This window comes from Sitophilus oryzae, unplaced genomic scaffold (assembly GCF_002938485.1).
Source record: "Sitophilus oryzae breed Bouriz unplaced genomic scaffold, Soryzae_2.0 scaffold_158_pilon_pilon, whole genome shotgun sequence".
NCBI classification, from domain to species: domain Eukaryota; kingdom Metazoa; phylum Arthropoda; class Insecta; order Coleoptera; family Curculionidae; genus Sitophilus; species Sitophilus oryzae.
This window is the reverse complement of record NW_022146269.1, coordinates 542,059-559,579: the sequence shown is the minus strand read 5'-3', so window position 1 is coordinate 559,579 and position 17,521 is coordinate 542,059. Positions and strand designations below refer to the sequence as shown.

The 17,521-nt window shown below is 30.3% G+C and overlaps 1 protein-coding gene across 1 annotated transcript in view; it reads right to left on the bottom strand.

Annotated features, from left to right (window-relative positions):
* Positions 1–1,581: 1,581 nt before the first annotated feature.
* LOC115879853 (choline transporter-like protein 1) overlaps positions 1,582–17,521 on the bottom strand; it is a 62,528-nt gene continuing 46,588 nt past the window's right edge. Inside the window, exons 11-12 of the mRNA XM_030896871.1 lie at positions 17,423–17,506; positions 1,582–1,755 (exon numbers count right to left, since the gene is read on the bottom strand). Coding sequence (XP_030752731.1) covers positions 1,588–1,755; positions 17,423–17,506 — 252 coding nt within the window. The 3' untranslated portion in view covers positions 1,582–1,587. The remainder of the gene's footprint in view (positions 1,756–17,422; positions 17,507–17,521) is intronic.

Sequence of the window (17,521 nt, the reverse complement as noted above, 5' to 3'; positions counted from 1 at the left end):
TTTTACTTTTTATTTTTTAATTAGTAGAAATTGTTGCATTTTTTGATAACCTTTGTATCTCGATTATCTTATAACTTATCGAAAAGGTGAAAAGGGTCAGTGATGGGCGGTGGGTAAGTACCCAATTGTAGATAAATAAAATCTGGGTATATATGTATATACCTGTAGATTTAGATGAACATCCTAATTTTAATAAAAGGAGTTTCCGACGACCGCATAGTAAATACCCGGTATAATACCGGGAATAGAAATATACCATATATTATATCTACAATATATACAAGAAATATTGTAGATATACTCGTATTCCTGACATTACTGGTGTTATATCGGGTATTTACTATGCGGTCGTTGGAAATACCTCTTATAAAATTAGACTGTTCATCTAAATGTACAGGTATATACCGGCTACCCTGATTTTTTGTTTTGTTCTACCTATTGAGTACTTACCCACCGCCCGTGTCTCGTTTTTCAGGTAGAATGGCAGTGACGAAAGTGGTTCTTCGTTGGGAGCTGTCTATTTCGAAAAATGACTCAAACTTATGTTCTTTTTTTTAAACAGGACACTCTATATATTATTCTTTATTTTATTTGCCTTGTTATGAGCTTTCGAATTATAATATACTCTATATTTATTTATTTAGGTACTGCTAAACTGCTAAACGGCTCTTATTTTATTTAACTTAATTTTACCAGATAATTTTGTTTTGCATCGTGATATTTTGATAAACTACACGGAAACTGAACTTGTGCTGCTTTTAAATAACATGCCAATAACCAACATTTTACGTCGAATAAATTAGTTGATTGTTTTGATTACCTAATTTAAACCGGCCGACTATGTAATAAAGATAAATAATGCATTTTTACCCTGTTTATGAAAATAAGTATTTTAGAAAGCTCGTAACAAGGAAAATAAAATAATATACAAAATATCGCATTTAAAAAAACATATAAGTTTTAGTCAATTTAAAAAGACAGATTCAACGAAGAAATAGTTACGTCACTGCATTCTACGTGAAAAACTGTACGGGAGACCGTTTTTCACCTTTTTCGATAAGTTATGATACAAAGGGGATCGAAAAAATGCAATAATTTCAGATTCGCCCTGTATTTTAGGAAGTAAGAGAGTTAGGACATATCTGTATGTAGCATCTTTAGTTTCATAAAAAAGTAACAGCGTACTGTGAAAACCGCATCTTTGTATTTCGACTCATAAACGAGAAACTCTGCAAAACACACGAAAATGACACCCTGTACAAACGTACTGCCAAATCAAGGAATCAACTACGAATGAAATCCAAGATCGATTTATATATTTTATATATTTTAATATTTTTTTTGTGTTCGTGATAATTCCTTAGCTACTTCCTCCAAAAACCGACAATACGGGGAAGGAGCGTTTCGAGGAAGTAAACGGACGAAGTAGCGTTTTGACGAAGGAGGAAGGAACACACAGTCGCATAAAATCGACATTTTCCCATAGTAAATATATGATTTTTGGACGAAGGGACGCGAGGAAGGAACGAAGTGAAGTAGCGAAGTGTGAGTATGGGGCTTTAGTTATAACAGTTTTAAGGCGAGTTTTTATATTATATTTTTATTATCTGTGGTATTATCAATCTGCTTCTCATAAACTTTCCGGGAATCTTCAATAACTAGCATAAGATTGCTGGTCATGTAATATGGTTTCGAATCTCCATCATTCGACCGCATGTCTTCACAATAGCAAACAAAAACAGTATCAATGGTACACTAAAACAACAAAATAAAATCATTGGTGTTAATAGCCTAAGAGCTGACGACATATTTAGAGAACATATTTTAGGCGAGCTAGAATAACTAAAAATGTATAGTTTATTAACTGATGAACCCAGAATCCTAAGTCTGGCTGGGGGGTTGGGGGTATTTCGCTACTGCGCAACCCATAACATTTGCAAAAAAATAAATCCAAAAAACATTCTTTAGGCAACTTGAAATTTGTTTATTCTTAAATTTTAGCATCTATTTAACCTAGAAATAAGTATGACAGACTTTTTATTCGGGTTTAAAGTGTAACCAGACCATTCCTAATATGTTTAATTATTATACCTGGAAAACATACTTTAGGCATTCTAAAATTTTTACAGCGTGTTTATTAGATGATATTAAAAAGTATGTGTTAATTAGCGATGGGAACTATCGAATGGTTACTGAATGAATGATTTCAACTATCGAATGGTTTTATTCGAATAAAATCATTCATTCATTTGTATACAAAAGCATATGTGACAACCTCGCCGTACGACTAAATGGTTATCGTTGCGCCACGACTATCGAATGCTTTTGATAAATGAAATTTAGTATTCGCTTGATTTTTGTGTGCGTCAGTGCATTATTAGTTCTACCAAATTATTATAACTTTGCCTTGTAAATACTATGCTATTTTTGCGTTTATTAAAATATTTAAAATACTAAAATAGTAGTTTTTTTTTAATTGACGATTGTGTGCGAAGTGGTCAAAATTTTTCCGAAAATTTGTGTGATTTTCCGTAGCCCGATCTTTCAATTATTTAATTTTATATGGTATATTATGGTTAGGTTAGATTGCATTTTTTTAAAGGGAAATTTTGAGAAGTAGCAATTTTTTAGAGAGATGAGATGAACTTACAATTAATTTTAAAAATACCTACATATTTGTATTTTAGATGTTTTAATAATATGAATTAGTTGAACTTAATAATCATATTTAAGTAATGTGGTTAAGTAAATGGTTATCGAACTCAAATTTTGGGGTGAGAAAATTAAATTGAAAGTTTTACACGTGCCAATTTAAAAAAAAAACTTAACAATGTTTGTATTTTGTTTATGCTAATTCTCTTACATGTAGTTTTTTGCGAAGAAATATTTCATTTGTTTTTTAAAGTAAATGCCAGCAAAAGTAAATATTATTTTTAAATAGTAATATAAAGTAATATAAATAATTTTGATTTCTAATTTTTTACTTATATTTTCCTTCCATTACACTGCATGCTTAGAAAATTAATAAATGTTTATATTTCATGATTTTAAAATTTGTTGTTAATATAACAAATTAGTTCTGTAATTATTATTATTTAATAAACCAACGTTGCTATTTAGAGACTATATTATTTTTAAATAGGATCTAATATAAATACTTTTGACTTCTATTTGTTGTTTATATTTTGCTACTACTTAAAAAAAAATGTTTATATTATTAAATGATTGTAAATTTTGTTGTTAATAGGTATAACAAATTACTACTGTTATTATTTATTAAACTAGTCTTTGCTTAAAAACATTAAAAATCATTTTCCTACATCCAAAATAAAAATTATTATTGCAGTGTAACAACAGAATATTAATAAAAAAAATGCAAAACATAGAGACATACTATCCCTAACTAACTAATGCTAAAGAATAATATTCTTTGCTAATACCAACTAATACGAATATATGGCAACAGCGCCCTTCATAATATATTTTCTGTGTAAATACTAGCACCTCAATAAAAAAATAATGTGTCCTTATCTTTATTTGGCTCCGCAAAATCAAAGATGCCGGCTTCTTTCATAGCATTGCCACCGACCGCTGTCGGGTTTTTAGGAAAGAAACCTACGTCGCCGGACGACAACTAAAATCCAGTTTATATTTTATTAAAATCGATCCTGACGAATAAATGAATTTGATAAATGAATGAATTTTATAAATGAATGGTTTTTGCTGCCGAATTACTAGAATACAATATTTCAAGGCAGATGACGCATCTATTCGATAATTTTTATTCGAATAGTTTTCGACGAATGTTTTCTTACTAGCTATCGAATTATTCGAATGAATTGTAACTATCGAATGTTTCGATAGTATTCATTCGATAGTTCCCACTACTAGTGTTAATTGCCAGACGAATTCAATGGGATTTAATACTTGCCAGACGCGAATAAAGATTTTAAATGAGCGCGATAAGAAAGTCTTATGAGTATCTATAAGCGCGAGAAAGATAGTTTATTGTGACCCGGTCGGCAGCCGATGCGGCTGACGTAACAGCATTTTGGAGTCGTAAAAACTTAAAAAAAACTAACTAATATTGAATAAATAAAAAGAAACATTTTTTAATAAAAATGTATGATTGAAATCCTTTCAATAAGAAGACTTTAATTTAAGTATTTTGTATCTGAAAGAATAAAAAGACGAATAATTATTTAAAAATTAGCGTAATATAAAATATATTTTTTCAAACGTCACAAAAGTATAATTATTATTATACTTTTGTGACATATTCATATTATTAATTTTGCGACCTGATTGACAATATAAAAAAAGTCATTTTAACGCCTAAGCATAAAAAGTAAAGCACTTTTACTTACTTTTGAATCTATTTAGAAAGATTAACAATGGTAGGTACTTTAATAAAATTCCAGAATACTTAATTTTTAGCACTAAATATATCAGAAGATTCCTGTCCTTCAATAAGAAGAGAGACAGCCGTTCCCACCAAGACAATTAAACTGACATATACTTTTTTTACTTTTTATTTTATTTCATTTTTAATTAGGTAGTTGATTGTCAACCATCATAGCATACACATGTACTAAAACCAATTTTTTGTAATAAATAAATTTTTAAAAAAGCATTTCTGAGTGTTCGAGAGTTATTTGGCGCAGTCGGTAGGATACACAGAATTCCCGTATCGAACGTGAATTTTCGTTTTAACGATTGACTGTGAACAGATCCTAGACAGTTGTTCGCGAAAAGTGGAAAGTGTACTGGCGGCTCTTCAAAAATCAAAGAAACCGACCTCGTATTGGACCAATACACAATTCGCTCGAGCAGAACATCGAAGTTTGGAACAACATTGTCCAAATTTGCAGAAGGAACCATCAGCGAAGACTACATTGCAGACCTGGTGAATTTCTTCATAGAAAAGGATGCTCAGAATCGCTCTCATCTTACTGTAAGTACAATTTATGGAAGAACTTTCTGAAATTTTTGAAAAATTAAGTTTTAACAAACCTTCAACTGACTCTCAACCAATTAACGAAACTTTACAAAAGAAATTTAAATTCGAATATAAGCAAGATGACACAAACTTTCAAAGCTGAATATTTAAATTGTTTGCCTGAATTCGACAGCAATCCCTAACAGATTAAAATAGGTACATATCTATAAGTGAATCGTTAATAAATAATTTTTATGACCATAGTAATCCAAATAAATTTGAAAATACATATTTAATGAATTCTATAATTTCTAAGCTTAAGGGCAACGCCAAAATGGTTGTAAGCATTCAAAAATACAGCCACATGGGAAGATTTAAAACTGTTTAACCAGAAACTTTGCTGATCAAAGAGATGAGTGTTGTCTCAATAGAGATCTAGTAATGTTAAGACAATTGCCAAATGAAAAGCCACAGCAATTTTTCGATAAATGTTTAAATATTTTAAATCTTCTATGTAGTTATGTTGACATTCACGAATCAACTACTGAGGCAAAAAACTTAAAGAAAAATTTATATCAGGATATAGCTCTAAAAACTTTCTTGTCTGGGTTACGAGAACCTTTGGGAACTACTATACGTTGCATGAAACCTAGTACTTTGGGAGAAGCTTTACAATACGTAATTTCTGAAGATAATATTCATTATTTTCAAAATTTTTCTAGTAACAAAAATATATTTAGGCCACCTGTGGCACAAATACAACAATTTAGACAACAAATGCCACAAGTACCGCGACCTAATTTCGGTTCTTCTCAGAATTTACCTTTAAATTCGCATACACAAAATAATCAATTTAGACAAAATACTTTTCCTAGCCAACCTATAAATATAAGGCCTAACCCTAACTATCAACAACCTAAATTTTTTACTAACTCCCAAGTTTTTAAAACACCTTCAAATGTTAATGTATTTAAACCCAATCCTGGACAAAGATTTCCACCACCTACACCTATGAGTGTCTCTACTAGAAACACTACAAACGTAAATAGAGCGGGTCCGTCAACATCAAACCAATATAGAAATAATTTTTCTAACCAAAATCAAAATCGTAATTATTTTAGTAATGTTGGTAAAAATCCAAATATTATTGTCGAAGAACTTTTCAATACAGAGGCAAATCAAGAAGAGACATATGATCAAAATATTGAATACTCTGAACCTCAAGATTACGAGGAATTTAATGTCAATTATCAAGATATCAATGAAACCGAAATACAGACAGATATTGTTTCGAATGTTGACAGACAAAATTTTCACGATACTCCTACTCCCAATCAAGACACATAAAACCGAAAATAATTTCATTAAACACAACAAATTCAAGTGAATTAGCATATTTAATTTTTCCTGAATATAATATAAAATTATTGATCGATTCTGGATCGACCAAATCATTTATCGATCCACAAGTCGCTAATAAATTTTTTCCAAATTCAATAAAATCAGATCCGTTTATCGTAACTACGGTATTTCAAAAATCATCACATAAATACAGCGCTGAAATTCCAGCCTCCCAAATTTTTAATTTACCGGAAACAAAATATCTTAAATTCTACTTATTTAAATTCCATAATATTTTTAATGGGCTTATTGGACTTGACATTCTTAAATTTTTACAAGCCAACATTAATTTTAAAGATGGATATTTACTAACACCATATGCAAAAATTAAACTGTTTTTTCACGGAACTCAAAATCCAGTATATTCTATAAATGTTTCACCGAGATCACAACAACTCATTAAAGTTAGAACTTCTATTCAAAATGGCGAAGTTATAATTCCTCACACAAAAATTCAAAATTGTGAAATTCCTGAGAGTTTAACAATGGCTTATAATGGCGAAGCCATAACAACTATTTTGAATAGTACAACTAACAGTATTGTGTTAGACTTGTCCGAGCCTATCGAAGTTTACAAACTCGATAGAAATGAAATCGAAAATATCGATCTAAATTTATTTACTCAAAATCCACCCAGCACTAATAATAATACTGAGAAATCGCCTTTAGATTTATACAGCAAAAATCTGCCTAACGTAAGTAATCCACCTAACGACAACAACAACTCCATGCACGTTGAACCCGACCTTGACCGTCACCGTGAGATAGATGAAAATGCTGACGATCACACAATCCATTCTAACGCGGAAAATCATCCTATCTTCGGTATTCCAATAATAGAAACTGCAGTTAATTACGGGGCAAATCAAATAATTATTAACTCAGTATTACACTCACCAGCAAATCCTAAGACGAAAATTTTATTTGGAAAAGAAACGTATTATTTTACAACTTCACAAAATAATTTAGAAAAAGATATAATCGATTTTGTCAAAACCTACATAAATCCTGATACATTATATTATTTATATTTCGAAAACCCTGACCTGTATGAACCCTTTTCAAACACTCTTCAAAATTACTTCAAACACTCTGCATTAAAACTCAGAAAATGCACTAAAAAATTAATCGATGTAACTAACAACGATGACCTGAAAGAAATAATCCAGAATTATCATGAAAGTAAGTCTAATCATCGAGGAATCGATGAAACTTACAATAGAATAAAAGAAAAATATTATTGGCCCTTTATGAAAAATTCTATCCAAACTTTCATCAATGATTGCGAAATTTGCCAACAAAGCAAATATGAGCGACACCCTATAAAAATACAGATGAACATTACACCTACTGCAACAAAACCCTTCCAAATCCTTCATATGGACACTTTTACACTTGAACAAAATAAATTTTTAACAATTATCGATAGTTTTTCGAAATATGCCCAAGCATATCATCTCAAATCACTTTGCAGTACGGAAATCGTAAATAATCTTATACAATTCTTTTCTCATCACGGAGTTCCAGATCAAATCATAACAGACAATGGTACCGAGTTTAAAAACTCAGTTCTCTCAGAGCTGCTAGCCTTACACAAAATAAAAATACATTTTTGTTCAGTTAACCACCCCCAATCTCAAGGTTCAATCGAAAGGTTCCATTCAACCTTGATCGAGCACGTTAGATTACTTAACACAAGAGGTTTCTTAAAAACACCAATATCACACAAAATTGTATATGCCATTTTAGCGTATAATAATTCGCTCCATTCTGTCACAAAACTCAAACCTATAGACATCATAAATGGACATATTACCGAAAACAGCCCTTTTAATTTAGATATCGATAAAATATTAATTAACGACTATGTCAATGATCATAAAGAACGATCCCGTTTATTATACTCAAAAATAAATGAAAACCTAGTAAACGAAAAAGAAAAACGAATAAATAAAATAAACGAAACCCGTGACGACCCGGAAATATTCAATGACACTGAAGAAGTAATTGTCAAAAAACACACCAGACAAAAAACTGCCAATAAGTTTGGCAAGAAAACAAAACTAAAGCAGATTAATACTAAAAGCAAAACGGTCTCTACTGATGCTCAAGATAAAATTCATATGGACAACTTAAAACGTCCTCTCAAAAAACCTTTTAAATTTAAACCCTAAATGACCGATAATATTTATTTTCAGCATACCCGTAATTCTGGGGATGGAAGATAAAATAGAAATCAAGAACTTAGTGAACAACCCCGGTATATATCCAGCAAAAATTGGAACGGCTAAGCTTACACAATATTATTATAAATTAATACATTTTTACGATCTTCAGCCTCTTATTGAAGAAATTGATAAGTTAAAGTTACAATCTGAAAATATAAAACTTCAAATTAGCAAACATACAACATATTTAAACGATTCCTCAAATTACATAAAAGTCTTAAATTTTATCGAAAACAAATTAAGTGATAAATTATCTGAATTAGTTCCATATTCTCCAAGGAAAAAACGTGGACTAATAAATGGTTTGGGATCTATTTTCAAAGCTATCAGTGGTAATCTAGATGCTAGTGATGGTGAACGATATGAAAAACTAATATTACAACTTCAAAATAATCAAAATAAATTATCAGAAACAATTAAAATGCAAAATTCGCTATCTATAAAATTAATCGATAATTTTAACAATACATTAAAAAATATAATGCATAATGAAAAACTGCTTCAATCTAAATTAGAACAAATTGCATTTATAATAAATGGAACAGTTCACCGCGAAAATTCTATGTTCATAAAAGATGTTTTAAATCAAATTATAGAACTATATAATATTATTTATTCTATTACACAAGATATTGAAAATTCAGTTACGTTTGCTAGACTAGGGATAATGCACCCGAGTATAATTAAACCATTGGAATTCTTGGAAGAACTGAAACGTATACAGAGTGGCTCAAATACATTTTTATTACCTATCGAACTTGATCATAAAAATGTTTTGTTACTAGAAAAGTTAATTAAAATAGAAAGTTATTCTTTTAAAAATAAAATTACATACATCTTAAATATACCCATTATTCACCCTTCGGATTTTAACTTATTTCACATTTATTCCGTACCAATAATGGGAGAAAGTCAGTTTAAGGCTGTAATTCCAAAAAATAAATTTCTAATAATGAATAAATTGTACTACGCGTACTCGAGCGATTCCTGCACGAAGATCTTCCAAGAGCAATACCTATGCAATGAAGTGGAACTACTAGAAATCCAAGAAGTCAACCCCTGCACTGTCCAGTTTTTGAGCTTAAAAAACCTTTCCACTTGTCAAAAACACAATGTTCGCGTCAACCGGCCGATCATCAAACATATCGAAAATTCAAATCAGTGGATTTTTATAATCCCCGATGAAGAAAATATCAAGTTACACTGCCACCATCAAGAAGAAATTTTGAAAGTAAACGGAAGCCTTATAATTCATATTCCAGAGGGATGTGAACTCTCAACTCCTAACCAAAGAGTTAAGAACACTGAGATATATTCTAAACAAAGTTTTAACTACCCAAAGATAAACACCCTAACCAGTTCGCCACAAAATATGGACCTAACAATATCACTGGAAAATGTCGAGTTAGACGAACTACAAGATATAAGAGGAAAAATACTTCAAAATCAGCCGAAAATAGATAATACTGATTTTCAACATCTCCTAGTATCTGGACAATCTTTATCTATATATCAATAATATTATTATTAATTTTGCGACCTGATTGACAATATAAAAAAGTCATTTTAACGCCTAAGCATAAAAGTAAAGCACTTTTACTTACTTTTGAATCTATTTAGAAAGATTAACAATGGTAGGTACTTTAATAAAATTCCAGAATACTTAATTTTTTAGCACTAAATATATCAGAAGATTCCTGTCCTTCAATAAGAAGAAGAGAGACAGCCGTTCCCACCAAGACAATTAAGCTGACATATACTTTTTACTTTTTATTTTATTTCATTTTAATTAGGTAGTTGATTGTCAACCATCATAGCATACACATGTACTAAAACCAATTTTTTTGTAATAAATAAATTTTTAAAAAAGCATTTCTGAGTGTTCGAGTGTTATTTCACTGTACATGGTACCCTTTTGTCGGGACTACGTTTTCTGGTAAAACATAAAATTTGTCACGCGTTTTGGCCTTAGCTTGGCTCTTTTAAATTTCAAAAAAATAGAGAAGAAAACAAAATTAAAAAAATAAGAAGAAAAAAAAATATTATTAAATTAACGATTAAAAATAAATATTTGTGGAATTTGCAGGGGTCTAGTCGTGAACAAATTTATGCCCTAGCTCAGAAAACTCGGAGAGTAGGGGCGGGTTAAGAGCGCCACTGACTTTGGACGGAGAAAAGTCAGAAATCCCCCAAGTTGTATTTAGGGCCTTACAAGCTCTACAAATAGATAAATAAAAAAAGTAAATGATTAAACAAAAATAAATATTATTAGATTTCAGAGAATAAGGTTGACGTAGGGCCAAAGGTAATAAAAAAATAATAATGCAAACTGATTAGCCTTCAGTACCTCTATTAAAATATAAAAAGTTAATAATAGGAAACAGTAAATAGAAAATACCAAATAGAAAACACTAAATTAAATAAATCAATAAAAAAAATTATGCACCAAGAAAAATATATATCATAATACGCAAGTAGTAAAATTACGTAAATACCTAGGTACCTTAGGTAAATACCTAGGTACCTTAAAATTACGTAAATACCTAGGATCACCATCGTGATCACGTAAGATTTACAAAAAAAATATATGTATAAATCAGCGCAACTAAATTCAGATAATATATCAAATTAATCAACAAAGTAATAAATGAAATAAATAATAATAAGCTAATTCATTAATATTAATAATTAATAATATAATTATTAAATAAATAAAATAATGAACTAATAGTTACAAAAAAAAGAAATTCAGATATCGATAAAAAAAAATGAATAGATTTAAATATAGACAAAAGCAACTATGTCAGTAGTATTAAATTATTAAATTTACAAAAAAAAAATTAAATGAGAAAAAAAAATGAAATATTATTTTACCAACAGAATTGTGTATGTGAAAATTTATTCTAATTGTATTATAATGAAAAAAATTATCTATGGTCAGTATTTGTAGGCACCATCAAAATTTAAATCGTGAAATAGAAAAAAATAAAAATTGAATTGTACGATACCAAAAAGCTGAAAATCTTCTAAATTAACATCTGACTTGGGCAGACACCGTCGGCTGTCAACTGTCAACCGCCGACTGTCAACTCCTCCAGAAAAGCAAAATGGATACGGCAAAAAAACTGCTCCAACAAAAAAACTGGCTCAGAGAAAAGTCTTCAATACAGAAGAAAAAAACTTCTTCGGTCCAGACAAAAAAACTTCTCCGGCCCAGACAAAAAAAACTTCTTTGACCCAGACGAAAAAATACTACGGAGAAATAATATTATAGTTTCTCCATAGTACGAGATACCATAAGAAAAATAGTTTTTTTAAGAGGAAAAAAAAGTGGAAAGAAATGGATTAATAAAAAAAATAAGCTTTACCTGCTAACTCAGGGTTTTCTACGAATCCTCAAGTGATTAAACTTAGGTCTTCCCCTGGATGGAATGGGGTGCTCGATGAGAAAAAAAAAGGCGGACTGCTTGGTTGACCCACGTCAGCTTTTTGAGGTGAAAATCCCGTCACCGGTAAACTGTAGCACCGTCCAAAAAAAAACAAAAGGTAAGATAGGGTGCTGCAGTAATTTTTGAGGCACACTCGAAAATCCGCACAAGGGTAAAAATGAAAAAAACTTGACAAAATACCGAGGGGCCTCTGTACCTCACACTAGCTGAACATAAAGTGACCAAACCAAGGTAGTTCCAAGAAAAACGAAAACCTTTTTTGCGACAAAGAAATAGCCAGATAAAAACACGAGCCCTTGATAAAATATGGATTGCCAACCATGAGCTAAATAAAGACATGAAGAAAAAGTTATATGTTAAAGGAAAATAAAGTTAATATCAATAATTTATATAATTAATAGAATATTTATTATCGAATAAAGTTAACGAGATTAATGAAAGTTATATGGAAATTTGCTTATCAAAACATTCAAAATTAATAAATAATGACAATCTAGAGATATTGCGCATGACATACTTGCCGGATCGATACGATATTTTTAAGACAATTATGCTTAGAAAATTTTAATTAGAAATTAAAATAGAGCAACATAAATTAACTGAGTTTAACTAGGTGACAATAGGCTCATTAATTACTGTTGATTAAATAAAATACAAAAATATATAATCAGTTTATTAAAGTAAATTTTGGGTTGCCTAATAGTTAATGTTAATAAAAATATAGATAAATATTTGACGTTTCAATTCAAATATTTCTAACCTACGTATTTAGTAAATAAACAGAATTAACGGCGGAAAGAATTAGTTTATATATTTGGGCTAAAATAAATATTAAATTGTATTAAATTGAACTAGTATTGCGCTGCAAAAAAAAGTGTTCTTAATTGTGAAATATGTTTAGTTAAAAATAAGAATGGAATAATTACTTTTGTTGACATGTAAGTACTATTTATTTATTCTTGGTTTATTGAATTGAACTGATCGATATTTCAGGCTAATAATAATAATATCAACTAGCGTTAAATTATTGAGAAAAATAAATAAAATAGTCTAGTGAAATTTAGGCACCTTACACACTTCTTTAAATTTTAAACCATGTTGTTAGCGCACTTTTAAAAATTCTGTGCATTTTTGTAGTCTGCCTTCATCAAAAACAATAACTTTGTCACTAGTAACTTTTTTACAAACTACACAACTTAAATGTTTTTTATCCATTGTAATTTAGTAGTTAGTAGCGAAATTAGTAGTTACTAAAATATTTATTTGCAGTAATTATTCTAAACTATTTACACTATGTACGTCAATATTTAATTTATAAATACATATTTGTACATGGTAACTTAATTCCAACAAAATAATTTCTGAATTAAAAGCCTGCAAATAATTGAAATGAAACCGAAAAAAAATTGTTTTTATGAAAATTTGAAGTACATACTCCAAAATACTGTTACGTCAGCCGCATCGACTGCCGACGGGTCTCAATAAACTATCTTTCTCGCGCTTATAGATACACATAAGACTTTTTTGTCGCGCTCATTTAAAATCTTTATTCGCGTCTGGCAAGTATTAAATCCCATTGAATTCGTCTGGCAATTAACACATATTTTTTAATATCATCTAATAAACACGCTGTAAAAATTTTAGAATGCCTAAAGTATGTTTTCCAGGTATAATAATTAAACATATTTGGAATGGTCTGGTTACACTTTAAACCCGAAAAAAAAGTCTGGCACACTTATTTCTAGGTTAAATAGATGCTAAAATTTAACAATAAACAAATTTCAAGTTGTCTAAAGAATGTTTTTTGGATTTATTTTTTTGCAAATGTTATGGGTTGCGCAGTAGCGAAATACCCCCAACCCCCCAGCCACACTTAGGATTCTGGGTTTACAACTTATTAAACTTTTTTTTTTTGTTATTCTAACTTGCCTAAAATATGTTCTCTAAATATGTCGCCAGCTCTCCGGCTATAAGCTTCATTCAGAACCTCGCAATTAGTGGAATAAATTAGTGGCGTGTAATAAATTAGTATTCGAATGAGCGTAGAAGCAAAGAGTAGATAAGACAAGAGACGACAGTTCGCGCGGTACCTTTCATGTTTGAGTGGTGGGGAGAGTGACCTTGTCTCGCTTGTCCCTTTAAATTTTCGTAATTTTTTCGCGGGAAATTTGAAATAGACTATTATTAAAACTTGCCTGTATAGATTATAAATAGTTACTGTATGGGTAAAGAAATAAATAGAAACGAAAAAAAAATTAGTTTTCTAAATATTATATAAAATAAATTATAATTAGAAACATATTTGTCGGGAATAAAGATAATAAAAGCAATATTTTGTATATCGTTGGTAAACAAGATAAAATGACCAAGTCGATTTGTAAGAAATGTTTTATTTGCGTGTATTTTTTTTACATATGGACTTGAACAAGTGTAAAATCACAGTGTGGAGTTTATGTACAAAAAAATAGAGTTGCTCAATTTTTTTTTAAATGTATTACAAGCTTCTAACCATGTCTTCGATCTATGGATTACATTTAGTTTAATAACATAATTATATAGTATATTTCTATAAAAATACTTTTCAGGATCCTTTGGAAAAGAGTGAAATATTATGTTTGTCGAAGAATAAGACCTATTTTTGCAGTCTTTATTTTTATTCTTTTTTTTTAGCACACACATTGCCATCACCTCGTCTTTTCCTGCTACTCGTGTCCTGTTCAATATTCATATTTAACAATATTTACAAATTAGTACGCGACAAAAACGATACTAAAATTAAACCTTAAAAGCTCTCAAAACGATAATATGTCGAAAAACTCTGAAAACAAACTTTAAAAAGGCAAAAATGCAAGAAAACAACTAATCAGATTTGTTTATGTTTAAGCCTGATTAGCACAGCTGATTAGCGTCAAAATCATAGGTTAGATTCTTGTTAGATTAGATAAAATACGCCGTTGTTAGATTTTGAGATTTTATCTGTTTATCTTTGAAATCGATCAACTTATTAGTCATTCTGTTTCTTTGAAATTATCAGTACATTGCGAAAAAAGAACCTAAACCAACCTAAACTAAAAATTTACATTTCAGTATTAACATACGTTACTTATATCCTTCTTATAATTTTAATTTATTTTCAGAAAATCTTGTTTATTTTTCAAAGAAATATACTTGGCAACAGACAAAATGGGACTTGAGGGGACATTTAAATTTTAATATATCTGCGTCTCTCTCGCGAAATTCGACTTCTTTGTTCACTGTCGTCTCTTGTCGTCACTGTACTCTTTGGTAGAAGTTTGTTCCTTTAATTTCAATGTAAGCATTCAGAACGTCAAAATTAGTGGTAGACATTTTCAATTAGTAGAAAAAGTTATCAAACTTTTAACATTTCCACTAATTATAGTGCTAAAAACAGGGCCGGATCTACCTACGGGCTGTTTGGGCTGCAGCCCAGGGCCCCGAGGTTACAAGGGGCCCCCAGGCCCCGCGAAAAACAATAGACCCATAGGTGGGAACTGTTGAATCGTGAAATAAAATTAAAATTCAGGTTAAAAGTTTAAGCCAGACAAGATGGCCTTGCCACTATGATGCTGTCAAAGCCTTAAAAAATAATTATGATGACATTATGAAAATTTTCAAAAGTTTCAGCGAAAATGAGGTTGAGAAAGTTGATTTCCGGAAAGAGGCACGAAATTTATTCAATAAAATGGCGAAACTCGAGACTGCAATTTTGATTATCTTTTGGGAAGAAGTTTTGGAGAGATTTCATTTAGTTAATAAAAAAATACAGAGCCCTGGTTTAGACATTTGTGAAGGCAACAAGTTAATTGTTTCTTTAAAAGACTTTGTGAGCAACATACGACATCAATCAGATCAAATGTTACAGGAATACGACGAAAAAGCTAAAAAATTAAGTACTAGTGTAATAATAGACTACAATTACATAAACAAGAGACGCATTATCCCAAAATTTTCAGATAAGTCTACAGGTGAATTCTCAGTATACGGCGCAGAAAGATTTAAAGAGACACGTTAAAAGTTGCGTTGGATAAGCTGATTATGGATTTAAATAAAAGGAGACAAGTCTATGAGACATATAGCAAAAAATTCAAATTTTTAATGGATTTGCAAGACAAAAATATCGAAAACATAGATTTGGAAATTGCACGTCATATTATTGATTACTATCCCGATGACGTAGACGAGCATTTAGTGAATGAGTGCATTCAATTAAAATCGTACTTACTCCAATCTATGTCTGAGTCTTACACCTCTTGCAGTGACATTTTTATGCTCATGTATGAAAATAAACTTATTAACATGTTCCCTAACTGCTATACCATTTTAAAGATTTTTTTAACATTGCCAATCACTAGCTGTGAAGCAGAACGCTCCTTCTCCAAGATGTCCTATGTAGAAAATAAATATAGGACAACAATGTCGAACCATCGACTAAATAATTTATCACTTCTTTCCATAAATTGTGATTTAACAAAAGACCATCAAAAGACTTGGAATGTGATGACCAAATAACTGTCAATTTCTGTGACTACAACCTATCAATTTCTTTTACTAATTCATAATAAGTAAATAAATAAAATTGTTTTATTGTTTTTTTTATATTCTTATTAAATATCACTATTTCGGTTTCTCTCTCACCCAAAGTTTGCCTGGAAGAGATTGCTACCACAGCAATAAGGTCGCCTTTTGTACAACTAATACTTGCGTAGATTTAAGTAACATTTATGTTACTTAAATCCACATATCACAAATACCGAAGTCTACAGCAGAATAGGCAGAAAAAGAGAATTGCTCAATATAATAAAAATAAGAAAAACATCATACTTAGGGCATATATTGAGAAATGAAAAATACCACGTCTTACAATTGATAGTTAAGGGTAAGATTGAAGGAAAGAGAGGTCTCGGCAGGAAGAAACTATCTTGGTTGAGAAACATCAGAAACTGGACTCACCTAATTTTGAAGAACTTATAAGGAAAGCCGAGAATCGTGAAGATTTTGCCAATGTGATCGCCAACCTCCACGAAAGAGACGGCACGTAAAGAAGAAGAATAATAATATATCATTATAGAAACAGTTTTTTGATATGGCTATTAGTTGAGTACTTATGTAGGCCCCTAAGTAGTTTCAGCCCAGGGCCCCACAAATTCACGATCCGCCCCTGGCTAAAAAATAAATGTTTTCGTCCAAAAAAAATATTTAATAAATATCAATTTTTCAATCCGCTTTCCAAAAAATTTACAATGCCCTAGCTTATATGGAGTGATTTACCCTTTGTAGATTAAATTTTCGGCATATTTAAGACTCCTTCAAAACAGGAATCCTGATATATAATAGAGCGTTTTAAAAAACAGTAGGCTACCCTGTATTTAAAAAAAAATACTTACATCAAACACACTGAATGCAAAGACACTAATAACCGCTGCAAATCCAGTAATAATCATTATAAAATTAGGTCGGGTCATAAGTATCTACAAATTAACAGT